The following is a 21,316-nucleotide window of genomic DNA, read 5'->3' on the forward strand; positions in this document are numbered from 1 at the left end:
ATGCTAAATATCTAATACAACGTTAACAAACCTTCCACCCTTTAACTCCCTTATAACAAAACTAAAATAATTATAATAACACTTCTATAATTATTAAAAATTATTCATATGCTATTTGAAACTTTCTAGTCCCATATTTGTTTTGAATATAATCAATCCATCTTTTCCATTCCAAAATATATTTTTCTTGTGATGGGTCTTTCAAATATGCTGAAACTTTTGCCATTTCAGCTACTCCCATTACTTTAAGTATCCATTGTTCTACTGTAGGTAAATCTTCTTTCTTCCAATATTGCGCCGCCAACAATCTGGCTGCCTTTATTAAATGTAACATTAATTTAGTTTCTATAACAGTACAATCCGGAATAATCCCCAATAAAAATAACTGCGGGGTAAATCTTATTTTTTTCTTAAAAACTTTCTGAAAAATCCACCATATTTTTATCCAAAAAGCTTTAACATTTTTACATGTCCACCATATATGATCATAAGTTGCCTCTTCACCACCACATCTCCAACACTTAGGTGGTTGATTTGGATACATACATGCTAACTTTTTAGGATCTAAATGCCATCTATAAAACATCTTATAAAAATTCTCTCTTAGGTTTTGTGCTTGTGTAAACTTTACATTTCTAACCCAAATTTTTAGAACTTCACACGATCTTGATTCTATCCCTCTGTTAATGCAAGCTAGGATGGCATTGGCTTTTTTGACTGCTGCCGCACACTCCTGGCTCATATTTAAGTGACTGTGAGAGGGACTCCAAGATCCCTCTCACAGTTACTTGCATTGAGCCAGGTTCCACGTAGCCTATACCTATGTAGTTGTTTTTTTCTTGCCTAAGTGTAAATTTTTTACTTTTATCTATGTTGAATTTCATTTTGTTAGATAGGGCCCAGTGTTCAAGTCTGTCAGGATCTTTTTGGATCTTGAGTTTGTCTTCTGGGGTGCTGGCTACTTCTGCCATATAAGGGCACTGCTGTGGTCTTCTGTGCCAGATCAGTGGTAGTAATTTTATGGAACATGATAGCAGAATGTTAGCTTTGCTGATTGCATCTCAGTTAAATTACCTTTTGATAGAAGTTTATATGGATGTTCTGTTTCTTAGCTGCCTGTCAGTTTAAGGAGAACATTTCATACCTAAAAGCATAAAAATAGCAGCTCATTCTCTTCTCTTCTCTTCTCTTCTCTTCTCTTCTCTTCTCTTCTCTTCTCTTCTCTTCTCTTCTCAACTTGCACTTGGTTTAAAATTCTATGCATCAGAATTTTCTCTTTCTCCAAAGTCTCTGGAACCCTTGGAAATAATCTTCAAAGCTATCCAAATCATCTCTGTAACTGATTTGAAGGGTTAGAACGCCAAAAAAAAAATGTTGGGACTGGAATATTGACTTCATCCAAAAATGTAAATATCCTCTGAAAACTGACGAATAAGCAAGCGGTTAATGAGAAACAGCTTTAAAACTTGTTCTGCTTTGAACAAATTACTTTCTCATCTCTTTAATTTAGTATCAGAGTTTTGAAACCACTTTCAAGCAAAAATGCCACATTTGCAGGTTGCCCTTTGGGCAGAATATTGTTCCACCATCATTTTACATCAGGAGTAATTGTCCTGAAATTCTTATCTTTTACGTCCTTTCACCTTTTGCAATTTACCTTTTAGTTCACGGTGAAGAAAATACATCAGCAAAAAGATTAGACAGGACTCAAATCCAAAGTGATATCAGATTTCAAGTGCCAGAAAAGTTTCAAAATTAAATTCAGCAGTATCCATGGATGAATTGGTTGAAAGCAGCCAAAGCAGTGTAATTTAACATTCCCAGAAAAATGTCATTCTGGGGCTGTTTTTGTTTGAAAATTGACAATGAAGGAAAAAATAATAACTTTATTGTCACTTTGAATGTACAGTAATCGGCATACATTAAAATGAAATTTCGTTGCATGCAGCTCCCAAAGGGTCACCACCTCCCATATACACTCCATAAATATGACAAAAATATACAAGTAAATATAGAATTATGTGTATATCTACATATATTATATGACACAGAGAGATATCACAGTCTAGTTCAGATCATGTATACATATGCATGGCGAAAAAACTTACTTAACAGGAATGCACTTTGAAACTAAAGTAGAAGCAAATATGTCTGTGGATCCCAATTCTTGGGCTTAAACAAGTTTGATTTCTTTCCAAATCGAAGTTGTCCTTCCTAAACTCCCCTGCACGGCGTAACTTCCCTTGTGCCTACTCTTTCTTTAACCCCTAATAAATATAATCAGCAACGCAGCTTTCCTGGAAAAGTTTAAATGGATGTGTCACTTTCCACCCAAATGTGTTAGCACTCTCCCCCCCCCTTGTAATTACTGTGAGTTAGTCATCCTTCATTGGCAATTGGATAACAGTGAAAGATTGTGTAATGCTCAGGAATTGTTCAGCTCAACACCTGCTGGGGATGGCTGGCCTCGTTGCTGAATTATCTGTAAACGTCTACGGAGATTCTCAGTCATCCCAGGTCCTGGTTGTTCCCAAGGTGCTTTTCCAGGAGGCAACTGGAGTTTCTTGTTTGTTCTTTGAAGACCTTTCATTTCTCACCCAAGAAGCTTCTTCAGCTCTGACTGGAGGGTGGGGAATGAAAGGATTTATACTCCTTGCAGACCGCTGGTCATTTACCTTCTTTTAGAGAGTCGTTGAGGCCACTTGGAGGTTTGTACCAAAGATGCTATTTCAGGAGGCAACTGGTCTTCCTTGTTTGTTCTTTGAAGAACTTTCACTTCTCACCCAAGAAGCTTCTTCAGCTCTGACTGGAGGGTGGGGAATGAAAGGATTTATACTCCTTGCAGACCGCTGGTCATTTGCCTTCTTTTGGAGACTTTCCAATAGGGAAGGGACCCAGGGCAGAAAAAATCCTGCAGCCAAGAAGGCTCCAGGCAGATTTGCAATACTCAGCTGACCATGAGGATACAGACAACCCCCACAAGTGGCCTCAATGTCTAAAAGAAGACAGATGACCAGCTGACATTCCCAGATATTCCTGAATACCCCCGGATAGTCCAGCTGACCCCCTGCTCACTCTTCTGCCCGCCCAACAGGGTGTACCTAAAGGCGGAGGACCGCCAGCGAAAAGGGGGTGCTGGCCCCCGTCTTTGTCTTTAATCAGGGCACCCGGGTGGGGTGTGCCTCCAGTCGCCAGGACGGTGGCCACTGCCCTTGGGGGCGGGTCTCTTTCCTCCAGGACGGATCCTGGGTGCAGCTCAGCCGTTTAATATAGCATGTTTATGGCATTTTAGATAGATAGATAGATAGATAGATAGATAGATAGATAGATAGATAGATAGATAGATAGATAGATAGATAGATAGATAGATAAAATAGCTTGTATTTGCCACGGTATCCTGAAAAGGAAGCGTCATTTCTCCATTATTTGCAAAATATTCGGATGTGTCATTGCCAGATCCTGCCTCAGCTCATAGAACTGTTTTCTCTTCCTGCTCTGTTCCACAGAGAACGCTTCCGTAAGCGAGCTCCGGGACCTGCATTCAGAGTTCAACCTTTTAAAGCAGGTGAACCATCCTCACGTCATCAGGCTGTACGGTGCTTGCAGCCAGGACGGTACGTATTTTGATTGGATTCCTGGAGAACTGGCTTTCCAGAGTAAAAGAACGAGCAAGAGAGGATGAGTGCTCTTAAGAGCAGAAGTGGAGGAAGGAGGGAAGGGTCACAACAGAAGACAGAATAGCAGAGTTGGAAGGGACCTTGGAGGTCATCTAGTCCAACCCAGGCATGAGACCCTATACCATTTCAGTTGGGTGGCTGTCCAATCTCTTCTTGAAAACCTCCAGTGATGGAGCGCCCATGATTTCTGGTGGCAAGCTGTTCCACTGGCTGATTGCCCTCACCAATGGAGGGGACCCGTGGGAAAAAGTTGAGGGACATGGTCCAGCCGTTTAAAGAGAAACGATCCTGGGCAACTGTGCTCTTTTTAAATTCCTGGACAAAACGTTCAGAGTTTAAAAACTCGGTTTGCCTCCGAAGAACCGCCCCTGTTAACTGTGGATAGCGTGGTCTTATTTATCTGGACTGTTTAAATGGCTGTCATGAGCAGTGGCCTCACGTTCTCCCATTTCTAAGCCACGCACACGCTTAGGCAATTGCCTATATTGTATTGAAGGAGGGGGGAGGGAAGGAAAGAGGGAGGGAGGGAGGGAGAAAGGAAGGAAGGAAGGAAAGGAAGGAAGAGAGGGAGGAAGGAAGGAAGGAAGGAATGGAAGGAAGGGAGGGAGGGAAGAAGGAAGGAAGGAAGGAATGGAAGAGGGAGGGAGGGAGGGAGGGTGGGAAGGAAGGAGGGTGGAAGGAAGGAATGGAAGAAGGAGGGAGGGAGAAAGACGGGAGGATGGAAGGAAAGAGGGAGGGAGGAGGAAGGAATGAAGGAAAGAATGGAAGAAGGAGGGAGAAAGGAAGGAAGGAGAGAGGGAGGAAGGAATGGAAGAGGAAGGAAGGGAGGGAGGGAAGAAGGAAGGAAGGGAAGAAGGAGGGAGGGAGGGAGAAAGGCGGGAGGATGGAAAGAAAGGGAGGGAGGAGGAAGGAATGAAGGAAAGAATGGAAGAAGGAGGGAGAAAGGAAGGAAGGAAGGAGGGTGGAAGGGAGGGAGGGAGGAAGGAAGGAAGGAAGGAAGGAAGGAAGGTAAATAAGTCTGAATTCCTAAAGTCTCATAGAGGAGACAGATCTCCCAACGGAGAGGATCACACTTCTGAACGCGCGACGTGTGAAACTCAAATAAACTTATCTTGCTGCAAACTCAAAAATAAGGACCTTGCCAAAAAAATTTTTTTGCAGGCGTATCTGTTGAGGGCAAGTTGATTGAACTTCTGATTCCACCCCCCACCCCACCCCTTTGTTTGACCGCAGGGCCTTTATACTTAATAGTGGAGTACGCCAAATACGGCTCCTTGCGGAGTTTCCTAAGGGAAAGCCGGAAAGTGGGACCCAGCTACATGGGAAACGATACAAACAGGAATTCCAGTTACCTGGACAACCCAGATGAGCGGGCCCTGACTATGGGCGACTTGATCTCCTTCGCGTGGCAGATCTCCCGTGGCATGCAATACCTTGCGGAAATGAAGGTAGGGGATGGGGTGTCCCCCTTCACGCCCACCCTGTTTCTACGGCCTTTAACCTTTGTGAATGTGAATAAGAAATGCTGAATTCTTCTTGGTTCTGCTTCGTTTCTTTCTCCCCAGCTTGTTCACCGTGATTTAGCCGCCAGGAATGTCTTAGTAGCAGAAGGGCGTAAAATGAAGATTTCTGACTTCGGTTTGTCTCGAGACGTTTATGAAGAGGACTCGTACGTCAAGAGGAGCAAGGTGAGGCAGGCAGTTATTGATTCCCGTGGGGATCCGCTGATCTGAAGGGTCTGCAAACAACCGCGAGGAAGTATCGGGACTGGAAGTATCGGCGAAGGCAGTGGCTAGCGGACTGGCGCTCCATTTATACAGCCTTTCTCGGTCAGAATTGCGGAGCCAGTCGCTGCAGTTGTTAAGTTAGTCACACGCTTGTTAAGTGAAACGGGCTCCCCCATTTTGACTATGTCAGGTGGTCACAAAAGGGGATCACGTGACACACACCCCGGGACACTGCGACCGCCATAAATGTGAGTCGGTTGCCAAGCGTCTGAATTTTGATCCTGTGACATGGAGGTGCCGCAGCGGTCGTAAATATGAAAACACGGTCCTAATCATTACTCAGTGAAAGATTGCAAGTCGAGGACTCTCTGAACAACATTCCGAAAAGGATATTCTACGTTGGAAAAAAGCTGAACGTAGGTGGCTATTGCTGCTCTTTGGGAAAGCAATAAAGACAATACGATTAGGGTTTGGTTTTTTGGTTTTTTGTTTTTTAAATATTTTTAACCTGGGAAGACAAAAAAAAAAGACATGTCGGACATATGTAAGATAATGTAGTGTGATTTTTGTTCTTCTTTTTTAAAAAAATTCTACCCTTACGATACGAAGAATTTGAGATCCTTCACCAAAATTAAACCCAGGAAGATTCAGTGCCAATAAAAAAAAAGAAATTACTTGATAGGAGGCATAGTTAAAATGATGGGATTTTTCTGCCGTCAGGATCAACTTTGAAAGAGGATCAGACTCTTCATATTGTAACTACTATCAGCTAGGGAAACACGAGGTGGTTCAAAAGGTTGCCGGCTCAGGCAAAACCCAGTAAAATACGTCCGTCTTTCAAGAATGAATGCTTCACGGATATTTACAACAGATACTTCAGATGAGGTGCAATTGTTGGGAACGTCCCCAATGAAAAGCCCAAGGAAAGGTTTTATTATTCAGAGCCAAAACGAAGATATTTGATTCTGGGCGGAAGAGAGATAACAATTGGGGTGACTCGTGGTAGATAACAAACCACTGTAGACTTTCTGTGAGTAAGTTACAGTAACAGATTGCTAACAGAGGCCTTGAATTTTAACTTTGCTGTTGTTCAACCTGTTAATAAGGGAGGCGGTGGCTCAATGGGTTAGGACGCTGAGCTTGTCGATCAGAAGGTCGGCAGTTTGGCGGGTCAAATCCCGAGTGCCACGTAACAGAGTGAGCGCCTGTGACTCGTCCCAGCTTCTGCCAACCTAGCAGTTCAAAAGCACGTAAAAATGCAAGTAGAAAAATAGGGACCGCTACGGTGGGAAGGTAACAGCATTCTGTGCGCCTTTGGCATCTAGTCATGCCGGCCACATGACCACAGAGACGTCCTCGGACAAGCGCTGGCTCTTCGGCTTTGAAACGGAGATGAGCACCGGCCCCTAGAGTCGGAAACAACTAGCATGCGTGTGCGGGGGAACCTTTCCCTTTCCCCTTTAACCTGTTAATTGTTTTTCCCCCTCTCTTTTCTTTATATATATATACTGTGTGTGACGGGTCAAATTGGGTTGCAAATAGGTATAGAAGTTTATAAATGTCGGACCTGTTTTGTAAAGGGGGGACAGCTAATACTGTTGCAGTATATTTGCCAGTGTTCAACGAGGGGGTATAATATCCTGCCTCAGATGGTGGCAAACATCAAATCCACCTTTTTTCCTCCTCCTATTTTCCCCTCAACAACAAGTGATTAGAGGTGAGAGAGAGGGACTGGCCCAAGCTGGTTTCATGGCTAAGGTGGGACTTGAACTCACAATGTTCTGCTTTCTAAACTGGTGGCTTAACCACTAGTCCATGCTGTCTCTGTGTTTCAACAGCAATGGGATTTTTTTTAAAAAAAAGGAAAATGTATTACAATTCCAGAAGTTGGAGGTGCTCCATCACTGGAGGCTTTTAAGAAGAGATTAGACAGCTGCTTATCCGGAACGTTCTAGGGTCTTCTGGTTGAGCAGGGGGCTGGACTAGAAGGCCTCCAAGGTCCCTTCTAAATCCGTTATTCTGTTTTCTATCAATTCTTGTAACTACGTAACCAAGGTAACTCTGCATATCACAGCATATGAACCTTGGCTGGGCCCAGTTAGCGCAACTGGAAAATCCATCATCAACTAACTCATCTCTGAGAAAAAGCAATGAGAAAAGCTGAACGTGAGGGATTTTTAAAAAAAGAACTGTTTGCCAATTGTGGCTTTAGAAGTAACGTTCAGATGTGCTTGCAACAAGTAATATATATCTATATATATTTCTCTTCCCGTAGGGCCGAATACCTGTAAAATGGATGGCAATAGAGTCTCTCTTCGATCACATCTACACAACCCAGAGTGATGTGTAAGTTGAGTTGTGCTATCGTTAAGTGGGTGTCTTTAAATCCAAGCAGTAGCTCCGTGGGTGTCGATGGTGTTTGTTGCAAGAGAGACTTTGCGCTATCCTTGGGGCATCATTGCATAAATGGCTCAAGATGTGTCATTTGTGTCATTACGCGAACATTTGCAGACGCTGAATGTTTGCCCCGTGTTCTGAATTGGGCAAATGACGCAATTCACGTGGTCTTATATTGTGATGTCATGCTTATAGGATATCATTAGAGTTATCTCCCGGGAACCTGTCTTATTCCATATTTGTCTTACAGAAAATGGCAGCGCTGAAAGAATACTGACCTGTAGACCATTCGCTATTATTTTGTACTGATTTTTTTTTCAACTGATAACAGATTTGGATGGGACCTTGGAGGTCTTCTAGTCCAACCCTAGACCATTTCAGACAAATGGTTGTCCAACCTCTTGTTAAAAAAACTTCCAGTGTTGGTGCATTCACACCTTCTGGAGGCAGGTAGTTCCACTGGTTAATTGTTCTCACTGTCAGGAAGTTTCTCCTTAGTTCTAGGTTGCTTCTCTCCTTGGATTAGTTTCCATCCGTTGCTTCTTCACCTTGCCTTCAGGCTCTTTGGAGAATAGCTTGACTCCCTAATAAGCCCTAATAAGCAGGCATATACATAGAATGAAGGCTATTGCTAAGCACATTGATTTGTGCTTTAAATTGTAAGCCGCCCTGAGTCTTCGGAGAAGGGCGGGATATAAATGGGATTATAAAAAATAAAAAATAAAAAAATAATGTATGGCCTTCGTGCCTGACCTATCGCATGGAGAAAAAATACTTTTCCATGACAAGTGTGCAGTTCTTCTTTCAGAAGTTACAAAGTTTATCTATTTCTGTTTGCTGGCTACAACCCTTGAGTTTCTTCCCCCCCTCCCCCCCCCCTACAATTTCTTTGAGAATCCATAACATCTTCGGTGGAGGTTCTCATGAGCTTCAGGAGCCCACTTTGAGTCAACTGCAGTGAGGTTAAGGGGATAAATAGGAAGACAGGGCTGGATCCGAGTGCTAAAGAAAACCAGATCATAATACATCTTCAGAGTTACAGAGTGTTCTCAGACAAAAGGAAAAAAAAATGAAGGATGTTCAGCCGTGAACACTTGTTCTCCTGCTGAAATAGCAGGGGATGAAGGAACCACAGACCGTTGGGAAGTAGCCAACTTTAACTGAAAAAACCCAAAAGAAAACAAAACCCCCAAAGCGATGACAGAAGCCTCACAAATTTAACCCAACTGGGTTATTTAGTAACCATTTATTTGGAGACACATCTCCAGCAAATGTTAGCCTGTCCATATTTCGGTATGTCTGGAGGCAAAAAACAGCAGATAAACAGTGATAAGGGTATCAAATAAATTTGATTATTTAGAATGGTTATCCGTTAGCCCTGTTCACTGGAGGTTTTCAAGAGAAGATTGGACAACCATTTCAGGCAATTGGCTGTCCAGTCACTTCTTAAAACCCTCCAGTATTGGAGCCTTCACAACTTCTGAAGGCAAGTTGTTCCATTGATTAATTGTTCTATCCGTCAGGAAGTTTCTCCTTAGTTCTAGGTTGCTTCTCTCCTTGATTAGTTTCCATCCGTTGCTTATTGTTCTGCCTCTGGTGCTTTGGAGAATAATTTCACCCCCTCTTCTTTGTGATAGCCCCTTAGATATTGGAACACTGCTACCATGTCACCCTCTTAGTTCTTCTTTTCATTAAACTAGACATACCAAGTACTTCTACCTATAAATCCCATGCATTTTTTTAAAAAATTAAATGTTTGTGAGCTTCTGTAGAGTTTCCACCCACCGAGGAAGAAGATTGATCCTGGACAAAGAAGAGATCCGTTTATGATTTGCAATTACAAAGTTCTTTAGCTGCACTGGATTAACCTTAGATCTGATCCAGCAAAACAAGGCCCACTCTTCTTCAGTGTTATATAGGGCTGCGGCAAATAGGTTTAAGGTGTGCGCGGAGAATGGGTAGAATCAGTTGGTTGAAACCACTGGTAGAACTACGCTTCTGGGCGTCTGTTTTTGTCTCATCTGTGATAATGAGGTTCTAGACCTGGTTGAAGCGTGATTTCTGACGTGATATGAGAATCACGATAAATAATTCTACCAAGCTCTGAAGACTGAAGTTAAGCAAAATGTTGATAACATCTTGGCTGTTTTTCTGGAGACGATATTTGGTCTCCAGGCTGTTGGCTTCTCCCAGATGGACATTATTAAATAGTTAAAGTTGTAAGGAAACTAACATAGTCCATAAATGGCATATTAGTGACTATACTTGACTTTAGAATAGTGCACACACACTAAACCTGATAGTGTTTCACACTTGTTCCATTTTGCCAACATAAGCAAGAGAAATACTGTTGAAATGCTGGGGGAAAAACAGGAAGATCATATGACTGCTGTTGGGAAGTTTCCAACGCTCCACAAGCATCAAAATTCAAAGTATCTATTACGTCCAGTGGTAACACAGAGAGACGTATTATTAATTGAGGGAGTAATTTCATATCTTAAGGGAATTTTAAATCACTATGCTTATCTCAGGTCTATCTGCTTGTTTACTAGTCCTGGCAGAAATTCCTGTATTTAGCAACCTTGGAAGAAAAACTCAACTAAATATACCATTCAGAGGTAACAATTGACTCTAATCACTCCATTGTAATTCACATTACAACAGAGTTTCTTTTATATCCAAACAACTTGAGAAGCATTTCTCTGTGTTTGTATAATTATCAAACAAATAACAATGTCTCTTCTCCTACCCCTGACGATTTGTTTTCCCCCAGGGTTTGGCACAGAATTGACTTGCTTTAAATGCTGTGCATTACAAAGTAGTTTTGGGGGAAAAATCCCTTTAAGCTTCTGTATTCCTGGGCTTATAACAGAGCAGAACTAGCCGAAAACCACTTTTCAAATTCGTTGTCACAGCTAACGAATTGCTTCGTAACTATATTATGCTACTTCTCACTTACGGCATTCTAGATTCAAGAGCCGTGAGCTTTTTTCTCTCACAGCGCACGAAGCAACATAAAGCGAAATTTACTCGGACCATTCTGTGCAAACTCACATAGACAAAAAGAAATAGAACATTTATTTATTAGTATGTTTTACTTGTTTATTTATTTCGTCGTCATTCTAGCCATGGTCTATCCACTGCAGACTGAAGGCCTCTTCCGCGTGTTTCCAACCGAGACGGTCCTGAGCTTCTTTTGACCGGTTGGGTCCGCCATACTTGCCGATGTCATCACTCCATCTTGTTTTAGGTCTCTTTCATGGATGCTTTTAATCAAGCGGGATCCATTCCAGGACTGCCTTGGTCCACCTGCCCTCAGTTCTTCGTGCCGGGTGACCAGCCCGTTTCCATTTCCGTTCTTTGACTCTCTTGATGGCATCGTACGCTTTCGTTTGTCCTCTAATCCATGTTCAGTTTTTTTCTATCTCGTCTTGCGGTGCCGAGCACGTCTCTTTCCATGGCTCTTTGTAGCTTTGGGTCACTTGTGAGGTTTAGTGTCCCATGTTTCACTGACTTATGTTAGAGCAGGTAGCACACACTGATCCAAAAACGTTTCTCTTTGGGCCCAGGTGGAGGTTGTTCTTGAAAATTACGCTTAGCTTGCCGAATGCTTGCCGACCACATTTAACACGCCGTTCAATTTCCTTTATTGTGTCACCTTTCATTGAGATCCGTTGGCCAAGGTGAATGTAGCAGTCTGCTTCGTCCTAGTTCTTTTCCAGACAATAAAGGAGGTTCTTTCTTTGGTGAATTTATTCAACATAACCTGGCCTCTTTTTCAGGTTTATTTTACGCCAAATTGTTCTCCTGCTTTGTGGAGCTCTTCTCTATGTCTTTGTAACTCTGCTGGGTCTTGTGAGAAGAGAACAACATCATCTGCAAATCTGAAGTGATTTAAATTTCATTCATTCATTCATCAAACTTATTAACTGCCCGTTTCCCTTCCAATATTTTATTTAGAATATTGCATTTTTTAAATTTAAGAAAAAATGCAAATGTGCTTACGTAAATAAACCTTATAGGGTCAGCCAAAGTTCCATTCATTTTGTTGGAATATGTAGGAAATAAGGTTCCCGGGCTATCCATTCAAGATACAGCTGGGAGAAGCGTTTTAAAAATGCTTAAGGTTAATGCTTCTTTCTTATTTGTAAAAATAATTCTAACCAAAAGCCAGCTTGCCTGTTAAAGTAATGAAAGGTAAAGGATCAAACTATGAAGAGGGTACTGAAATTCAGTCATTACTCTGGGAATTGTTCCAGTAAATCACCTTTTCTCAGCTTAATGTGGTTTAAAGTATTGTAAAAAGGAAAGGGAAAGGGTGAGAAGAAATAGTACAGATATGCAGGGGTTGCAGTTAAAAAGGGAGGTAAAATTCAAAATTACTGTGTGCGAAGACAGTCCCCCTCCCCCCCAGAAAGAAATATTTGGGGAAATATTAAATAGGCAGAATATTATATTTCCCCAAAGGAATAATGGAAAATCTTAGGCAGAAACCCACCCACCCCAAGTCTATCTGCCCCGAGCAGAAACCAGGTCTGTAGAAATGCAGATTTGAGAATCCTGGATTTGAGAAAGACTGGAGCCAGGAAGCGTAGAGCTGATGGGATTAGAAAGACAAAGATCCCTAGAATCAACAACCCCTCACCCAAAAAAATCCGACACAGGTCGTAGTCATCAGCCCCAACCCCAGGGAAGCAGGATATGACCTTTGGGACATAATAGGATTAACCCACCACTATCATCTCTACGTGGGGCTGCCCCTGAGGACCACTCGGAGGCTTCAGCTGGTGCAGAATGCAGCTGCGCGAGTAGTAATGGGAGTTTCCCGATACTCCCATGTAACACCTCTTCTCCGCGAGCTGCATTGGCTTCCGGTTGCCCTCCGGGTGAGATTCAAGGTGCTGGTGATGACCTATAAAGCCCTAAATGGCTTGGGTCCGGATTACCTTAGGGAGCACCTGCTGCCAGCATCAGCTTCCCATCGTCCTGTGCACGCCCATAGGGAGGGCCTCCTTAGAGTTCCGCCGGTCAAGGATTGCCGGCGGGTGATTCCCAGGGGGATGGCGTTCTCTGTGAGTGCGCCCGCCCTTTGGAACGAACTGCTGATGGAGCTTTGGACTGCCCCCGACCTTCGTTCGTTTCGCCGAGACTTCAAAACTTGGTTGTTTGAATTGTCTGGCCTGGACTGAGGGATTTTAAGTTATATTAATTAAATTAAATTAAATTAAATTAATTTTAATTTTTAATTTTTAATGTTATCTTAATTGTGGGCTGTATTAATTTAATTTTATTTTATTCTCTCTTTTTGTATTGTTTTTAACTTGCCCTGTGAACCGCCCTGAGTCCTTCGGGAATAGGGCGGTATATAAATTCAACTAATAAATAAATAATAAATAAATAATCAGAATACCAAAAAGGTCACACTCAAAAGCTCAGGTCAAAGTTCATGCCTCGGGAACAACTCCAAACACAAAAGCCCAAAAAGGTATAAAAACCCACCCCTTCCGGTTACATCTGGAAAGAGCCATCTTTCTGCCTGACTCTCCTCTTCCATAAACCACACCCTTCTTTCAAATCCCGTTGCCACTCAACCTTTGACGGTAAGAAAGAAAGAAAGTTTGGAAAGCTGGCAAGAAAAATAGAACTTCTCTTCAGAAGGATTTGCCCTCAGTTCTTTTGGGGTGTTGTCCAAGGTTTCTTTTTACCCACAGAACGAACTGCTTCCGATTTTTTTTAATTATTCTTCCCCCCACCCCTCTTAGGTGGTCATTTGGAGTGCTGTTATGGGAAATTGTGACCCTCGGAGGTAACCCATATCCAGGAATTGCTCCAGAGCGGCTCTTCAACCTCTTGAAAACAGGTTATCGAATGGAAAAGCCGGAAAACTGCAGTGAAGAGATGTAAGTAACCTCAGATAAGCAATGTTGCTAATCAGAAGGATTATATCCACCCCGTGAAGGATTACATTTCGCTATTTTCTCTTAGATTTCTGCATGTTGGATAAACACAATCATCCATAAGGGGGGAGGGGCTCTCCAGTTCATCATGATGACATCAAAGACAGTTAGGGGGCTGGAGGCTCAAACATATGAAGGACGGTTGCAGGAACTGGGCATATGGCTAGTCTAGTGAAGAGGAGGACCAGGGGAGACATGATAGCAGCCTTCCAATATTTGAGGGGCTGTCACAGAGAGGAGGGGGTCGACCTATTTTTCAAAGCACCCGAAGGCCAGATAACTCTGTTATTCTATTCTATTCTATTCTATTCTATTCTATTCTATTCTATTCTATTCTATTCTATTCTATTCTATTCTATTCTATTCTATTCTATTCTATGCTATGCTGTTCTGTTCTGCTCTGCTCTGCTCTACTCTACTCTACTCTACTCTACTTTACTCTACTCTACTCTACTCTATTCTATTCTATTCTATTCTATTCTATTCACTCTACTCTACTCTACTCTACTCTACTCTACTCTACTCTACTCTATTCTATTCTATTCTATTCTATTCTATTCTATTCCTTCTATTCTATTCTATTCTATTCTATTCTATTCTATTCTACTCTACTCCACTCCACTCCACTCCACTCCACTCCACTCCACTCCACTCCACTCCACTCCACTCTACTCTACTCTACTCTACTCTACTCTACTCTACTCTACTCTATTCTATTCTATTCTACTCTACTCTACTCTACTCTACTCTACTCTACTCTACTCTACTCTGTTCCTGTTCTACTCTACTCTAAAAAGGTAAAGGTAAAGATTCCCCCGCACATGCTCATCTCTGTTTCAAAGCCAAAGAGCCAGCGCTTGTCTGAGGACGTCTCCGTGGTCATGTGGCTGGCATGACTAGACGCCAAAGGCGCACGGAACACTGTTACCTTCCCACTGTAGTGGTCCCTATTTTTCTACTTGCATTTTTACGTGCTTTCGAACTGCTAGGTTGGCAGAAGCTGGGATGAGTAACAGGCGCTCACTCTGCTACGCGGCACTCGGGATTCGACCCGCCAAACTGCCGACCTTCTGATCGACAAGCTCAGCGTCCTAACCCACTGAGCCACTACTCTACTATTCTATTCTATTCTATTCTATTCTATTCTATTCTATTCTATTCTATTCTATTCTATTCTATTCTATTCTGTTCTGTTCTGTTCTGTTCTGCTCTGCTCTACTCTACTCTACTCTACTCTACTCTACTCTACTCTATTCTATTCTGCTCTACTCTACTCTACTCTACTCTACTCATTCCATATTCTACTCTACTCTACTCTACTCTACTCTACTCTACTCTACTCTACTCTACTCTACTCTATTCTATTCTATTCTATTCTATTCTATTCTATTCTATTCTATTCTATTCTATTCTATTCTATCATCTGCCAAGGACATCAGTCAGCTCCTTGGCTTTTGCTGTTTTCTGGATGCGATATACGTATGGTCCATAGCTGCCAAGGTTTCATTCTCGACAATTACTCAGTCTCCTCTTCAGGGAGAATCTGGGCTTGCTATTGCTATTGCTTCTACCACATCTGGACTATAAAATTCAGAGAAACACTAGGTTGACAGGAAAGAGGTACAGAAATGGCCATCCAGGATTTTGTAGCACAGATGTGGCCCTTTTGCAGGAAATACTCTGTGTGTGTGTATATTCTTTGAATCTCCCTTGGACTTTTCTTGAAGACCACCAGCAAATACCGAGTCCTTTTGCTTTCTCCAAATGAAAGCGTAGAACTAATCTGAGATGAGAACCGAACCAAGGACGTCCTTCTTTAAAAAAAAACCCCAAAGTATGAATTCATTAAATTAAGGCATTTAACGAAAGTCCCATGTATGTATGTGTGGAGAAATCTATTGGATTTGTCCTAAAGCTTTTTTTTTTCTGAAAAGGTCATAAAATAGACAAGAAAAATTGAAAAAGATACAGGATGGAGACTTGTGATAGCTTATTTCATGGGGTGCCACATTCCAGTAGATTCCAATACCACCCTCACAAAACCGACAAAAAAGAAATGTTGCAATCCAGGAATTATTCCCCTCCTCCTCCTCCTCCTCCTGCTCCTCCTTGCAAACCCCATCCCCTATTTGCACTGCTGATGGTACCTAGTTGGGTAATGAAACATCTGCAAGAAAGCAACCAAGTTCAGAGAGCACCAAGGACCCCACATTTTTTCCTTCTTTTCCTTCCTTCCTTCCTTCCTTCCTTCCTTCCTTCCTTCCTTCCTTCCTTCCTTCCTTCCTTCCTTCCTTCCTTCCTTCCTTCCTTCCTTCCTTCCTTCCTTCCTTCCTTCCTTCCTCCCCTTGCAAACCCCACTCCTTTCCAGCCCTGATGATGTTACCTAATGGAGTAATGAAATGTCTGCAAGAAAACAAGCCAGCTCAGAGAGCACCAAGGACCCCACAGTCCTCCTCTTCCTCCTCCTCCTTTGAAGTTTCAAACTTTGCTTGTTTTCTTAAAGGTACAATTTGATGCTTCGCTGCTGGAAACAGGAACCAGATAAGAGGCCAACATTTTCTGAGATCAGTAAAGAATTAGAAAAAATGATGGTGAAAAGCCGGGTAAGGATCTTACAAAATTTATTACCGCTACATAGCTATGTGTGTGGGGGGGGTGTTTGGGGGGGTTGATGGGTAAATGTCTCTGTAGTGTCTTTATTTGAAGAGAACTTTGCTCAAGGAGAGATTTAAAAGAAAGGCAGGCAGGGAGAAAAGCCCAGCTAATCACATGTGATCAGATGGGCTGCAGTTATTTAGATTAAGAAAACATTTGAGGTCAGATGGAAGGGCAGAGTGCAAAACGCTTTTGTACACACACACACACACACACACACACACACACACACAGGCTCTGATTGTAGTAATCACATATCATAAGTTTAATTTAAAGGAAGTGTAACTAGAAACACAAGTTCATGAAGAAAAGGACATCTTGTGTAACGTAGCATCACCTTGGGCAACTTTTGGAAATAGGAAATGTGAATTCAGCCCAACAATGCAGGCCTCATAGCACTAGCAGGGGAGGAAAGGAAAGGAAAGGAAAGGAAAGGAAAGGAAAGGAAAGGAAAGGAAAGGAAAGGAAAGGAAAGGAAAGGAAAGGAAAGGAAAGGAAAGGAAAGGAAAGGGGATATCATACAAAAACATGAAATAAAATAGCAGTATGTCAGAGCATACACAGTCTTATGGCGCTGAGATAACCCAGGAGTAAATACAGTAAACAGTGGTCTATAGTAAATGGTGGTTTATCTTACACTATCAACAATATCACACACCAGGAACAATATACATATAAGTGGTAATACAGCAAACTCCAGCATACATCAGTTACAGCAGGAAACGAAAAAGAGAGAGATACTCCAGCAAAGCCTTCCCTTTTACACTCAGGCTCTTAAAGGGATACAGACCCTGCTGAGTCACTCCTATCATTGCATCATCCACCTTACACTACATTACATCATTACATAAATTAAATTAATACCTTGACACAGTATCACCCTTCTGTACCTCCTATGTGATAATAAAGCCCTCACCAGCTGCTACAAGAAAATAAATCCCCAAACAGAATCAACATAAACGTAAAAGAAGTTGTCAGGAATAAAACTCAAATAAACTCTCCTCTTGGGGAAGAAAACAATTGAGAAATTGCCAGATGTATTTTACAATGGGGTTGGTGCAATTCTGCTGATCTTGGGATTTCCCCAAACTTGCAAATGGCTTTCTTCTTATAGGATGTGGTGAGCACTTACAGCCTTGCTTTGCTATTTTAATACAGTGCAATTATATTAAGTTTAAGTTTAAGTTTATTGAATTTATATACTGCCCTTTTCCCGTAGGACTCAGGGCGGTTTACAAGGTATTTAAAAACATCAATACAAAAGTTAAAAACAATTAAAAATAATTAAATTTGATCCCTGAAAAATATAAAAACCCCAATTAAAAACTCTCAGCCTGGGCCAGAAAGCTCAAAGAGCCAGGTCTTCAGGTCCCGGTGGAATGAACAGAGGTCGGGGGCAGTCCTAAGCTCCGCGGGCAGCTGGTTCCACAGGGCAGGCACACCCACTGAGAAGAGATTAGAAGATCATATCTTGCAAATAAGACTAAATCCACATTACGTTGAGGTGTGATGCGATCACGTGATAGTCATCTGATCTGTACCAGAACTGTTAGCGAAGGGTTCAAATGAATGCAAAGCATGTTATTTGCTTGGGGGGAGTGTTTCCCCTGCCCCCAAATCTGTGCATGAATTCAGTGCTTCTGGAAAAAAATTTCCATAATTTCACACCAAGTGTTACACAGAGAGACTTCTGTAGCAAATTGATGACCCATTCTCCTGAGAGAACAAGATATAATGCTGGGTGTGAATGCTGTAGGTTTCTGCAGGAGTTCCTTGCCAGACCCATGATACTAACATGTTGGCAGGGAATGCTACCTAAATTGAGGGAAACTGGAGAACTTCAGCAGGTATCTAAGGAAACATGGAATGGGCCGATTCCAAGGAAATATATCTCCAGGGCTGTTGGTTTTCCAGACGATAGAATATTCTGAATCTATCTATAAGAGCATTGGTGGTGCAGTGGTTGGAATGCAGCATTGCAGGCTAATTCTGCCAACTGCCGCCAGTTTGATCCTGATCGGCTGAAGGTTGACTCAGCCTCCTATCCTTCCATCCTTTCGAGGTCGGTAAAATGAGGAGCCAAATTACTGGGGGCAATATGCTGACTCTGTAAACCGCTTAGAGAGGGCTGTAACGCACTATGAAGCGGCATATAAATCTTAAGTATTACTGCTCTTGATTCAGCCTTCCATCTTTCTGAGATTGGTAATGAGGACCCAGATTGCTGGGGCAATATGCTGACTCTGTAAACCGCTTCAGAGAGGGCTGTGAAACACTGTGAAGCAGTATATAAGTCTTAAGTGCTATTGCTATTGCCATCCAAATTGAGTTTTTACTGGAAAATGTACAACAAGGCAGGGAAGGGAGCCAAACCAGGGAAATAGCTTTGAATCGCTGCAAGAGATCTATAAAGCCTCCAGGGAACCTTGGTCTATCCCAGGAGTAGGCAACTTTGGCTCTTTTAGGACTCAGGCACTTCAACTCCCAGAAATCCTGAGCCAGCATCTCAAGGGGAGGCAAGGAGTCTAGGGAGATTCCTGTATTATAGGCAGAATGCAATAAAGTAGCTAGCTTGAACTCTACCCATCTGGATCTGGTTGCTTGTGCCTGACAAGTTTTGCTCCTTCAGGATGATCAACTTGACTCGAACGGGAGAGCCAGAGGCCTCTGTCCTTAACCTTTTTTCTCTTTTATCGGCTTAGGACTATTTAGATCTGGCCGCTTCCACTCCTTCGGACTCTCTGCTTTACGACGATGGACTGTCGGAAGAAGAGACGCCCCTCGTGGATTGTAATAACGTTCCCCTCCCTCGAACTCTTCCTTCCACATGGATTGAAAACAAACTCTATGGTAGAATTTCACATGCATTTACTAGATTCTAGCCACACACCAACCTCCCAAAACTGATTTTTCTTCTGCACTGTCCTCATCACTCTCTGTAATGCCCTATCGAGTATTATTTGTTGGGGTGACACCAATCAAACTTTGCTTGGCAAGTTTTTAACTCCCTCTCCCCCCTTCCCTTTTTTTTCATTTGTCACTGTCAAGTTCTGCCATAGGCTGTTCCTTTAGCCGCTTTTACAGCTGTGTTCAACAATTACTATATATATATATATATATATATATATATATATATATATATATATATATATATATATATATATATATATATATATATATATATATATATATATATATAATATATAATATATATGTATATGTATGTATGTATATGTGTGTGTGTGTGTGTGTGTATATATATATATATATATATATATATATATATATATATATATATATATATATATATATATATATATATATATATATATATATATATATATATATATATAATAAAGGGAACACAAGATAAGACATCCTACTATTAAATACAGTACATTGTGTTGTTTAAGTGTTCCCTTTATTTTTTTGATCTATATCCATATATACTATATGTATATATATGTGTGTATATATATATATATATATATATATATATATATATATATATATATATATATATATATATATATATATATATATATATATATATATATATATATACACACATACATACATACATATATATATATATATATATATATATATATATATATATATATACACATACATATATATATATACATACAGTATATATGGATATAGATATATGTAGTCTAAGAAAGACAAAAATCCTAGAATCAGGGAAGCATTCTCAGGGGAACTTTAAAAAAAAATATGCTGGCCATTATCCAATTAAAAATTATCCTTTTGTGTACGTCTGGGGTTGGAGCATTTAACCCCCCCCCTTTTTTTAGGTGGTCTCTTCTTTTTTCAGCATCACCGTTTTTAACCGCTTCAAAGTTTGAGTTGATCCTCTCCATTTCACTGTTTAGAGTCCGCTCTTGTTTGGATTCGAATGGAGTCCACAATCAGCAATGTTGCCTGTGTATATTATGATTCTGTACAGCCAGTGCCTGCTTACTGAGTAACAGGAGTTTTTTCCAGATGGATCTGGGGTGGGAAGAACTGAAAGGCTCAGCTGAAACTGTAGGAAAGTCACCACTGCTGGATAGAGAATTGTTGAGGATCCCAGTGAAAACAACCATTGCTGTTTTCACATGCTTTGGGGTGTTTTCCCCCCACCCCTCACGAAAATGTTGGCCTCTACACCCTGTTTTGAATGTTTTTTCAAGTGTCTTAAGAAGGGATGTGCTTTGATATTGTGTTGGTGAGATGGACAGTAAAGACAGATCTTGCCAAAACTCCTACATTTTGATCTCCTAATTAAACATTGCACGTGCCATCAATGCCTTGAAATGACTTTAATTCAAGCCATGCCTTTCAATTTTATTTGCCACACCGAGGTGCTTTAATCCCGGATCCCCAATTCTCAAATTCCTAGCCGGGCACTTAAAAACAATTTTCATGCCTAGTTAATCTTGTTTTTGAAATCTCGGATTTTTTGGGGGGGAAATGGGCGAGAATTTTTCAATGGTCAGGATTAGAATTCCCTATAAGATACTTGACTTAGTGGGATCAAGGAATTGGGCTGGGTACTATAATTACCCCTGCCTAATTCCAAAAGAACTACGAGCACCTTACAGTTTTTTTTAAAAAGACAAACATTAAATTAAGCCATTTACAAAAAGCCAGAATAGAGTTTTTGTTTATATACGTTTTCAGTGGCCTTACGGAGTATGTTCCGGGCTCTCGAACATATTTATATACACTTTTGTGTGTGCATGTAAACACGTACATATGCACGCACGCACACACACACACACAAACACACAAATAAACCTTCCTTCCTTCCTCTCTCGGTGAGATGGTCAGTGTCTGATTGAATCACGCACGCAGAGACTTTAAACCTTTTTTTTCAAATTGCGAGATTTATTCTTGC

At 41.4% G+C, this 21,316-nt stretch overlaps 1 protein-coding gene across 1 annotated transcript in view; it reads left to right on the top strand.

The window, feature by feature from the left end:
- Positions 1–21,316, top strand: part of RET (ret proto-oncogene) — a gene marked incomplete at both ends in the record, with an annotated part of 108,077 nt that overhangs the window by 85,731 nt on the left and 1,030 nt on the right. Inside the window, 7 exons of the mRNA XM_081329728.1 lie at positions 3,507–3,614; positions 4,911–5,125; positions 5,243–5,365; positions 7,680–7,750; positions 13,564–13,701; positions 16,262–16,361; positions 19,116–19,263. Coding sequence (XP_081185854.1) covers positions 3,507–3,614; positions 4,911–5,125; positions 5,243–5,365; positions 7,680–7,750; positions 13,564–13,701; positions 16,262–16,361; positions 19,116–19,263 — 903 coding nt within the window. The remainder of the gene's footprint in view (positions 1–3,506; positions 3,615–4,910; positions 5,126–5,242; positions 5,366–7,679; positions 7,751–13,563; positions 13,702–16,261; positions 16,362–19,115; positions 19,264–21,316) is intronic.

This window comes from Vipera berus (genome assembly GCF_964194415.1).
Source record: "Vipera berus genome assembly, chromosome: 5".
Taxonomy (NCBI): domain Eukaryota; kingdom Metazoa; phylum Chordata; class Lepidosauria; order Squamata; family Viperidae; genus Vipera; species Vipera berus.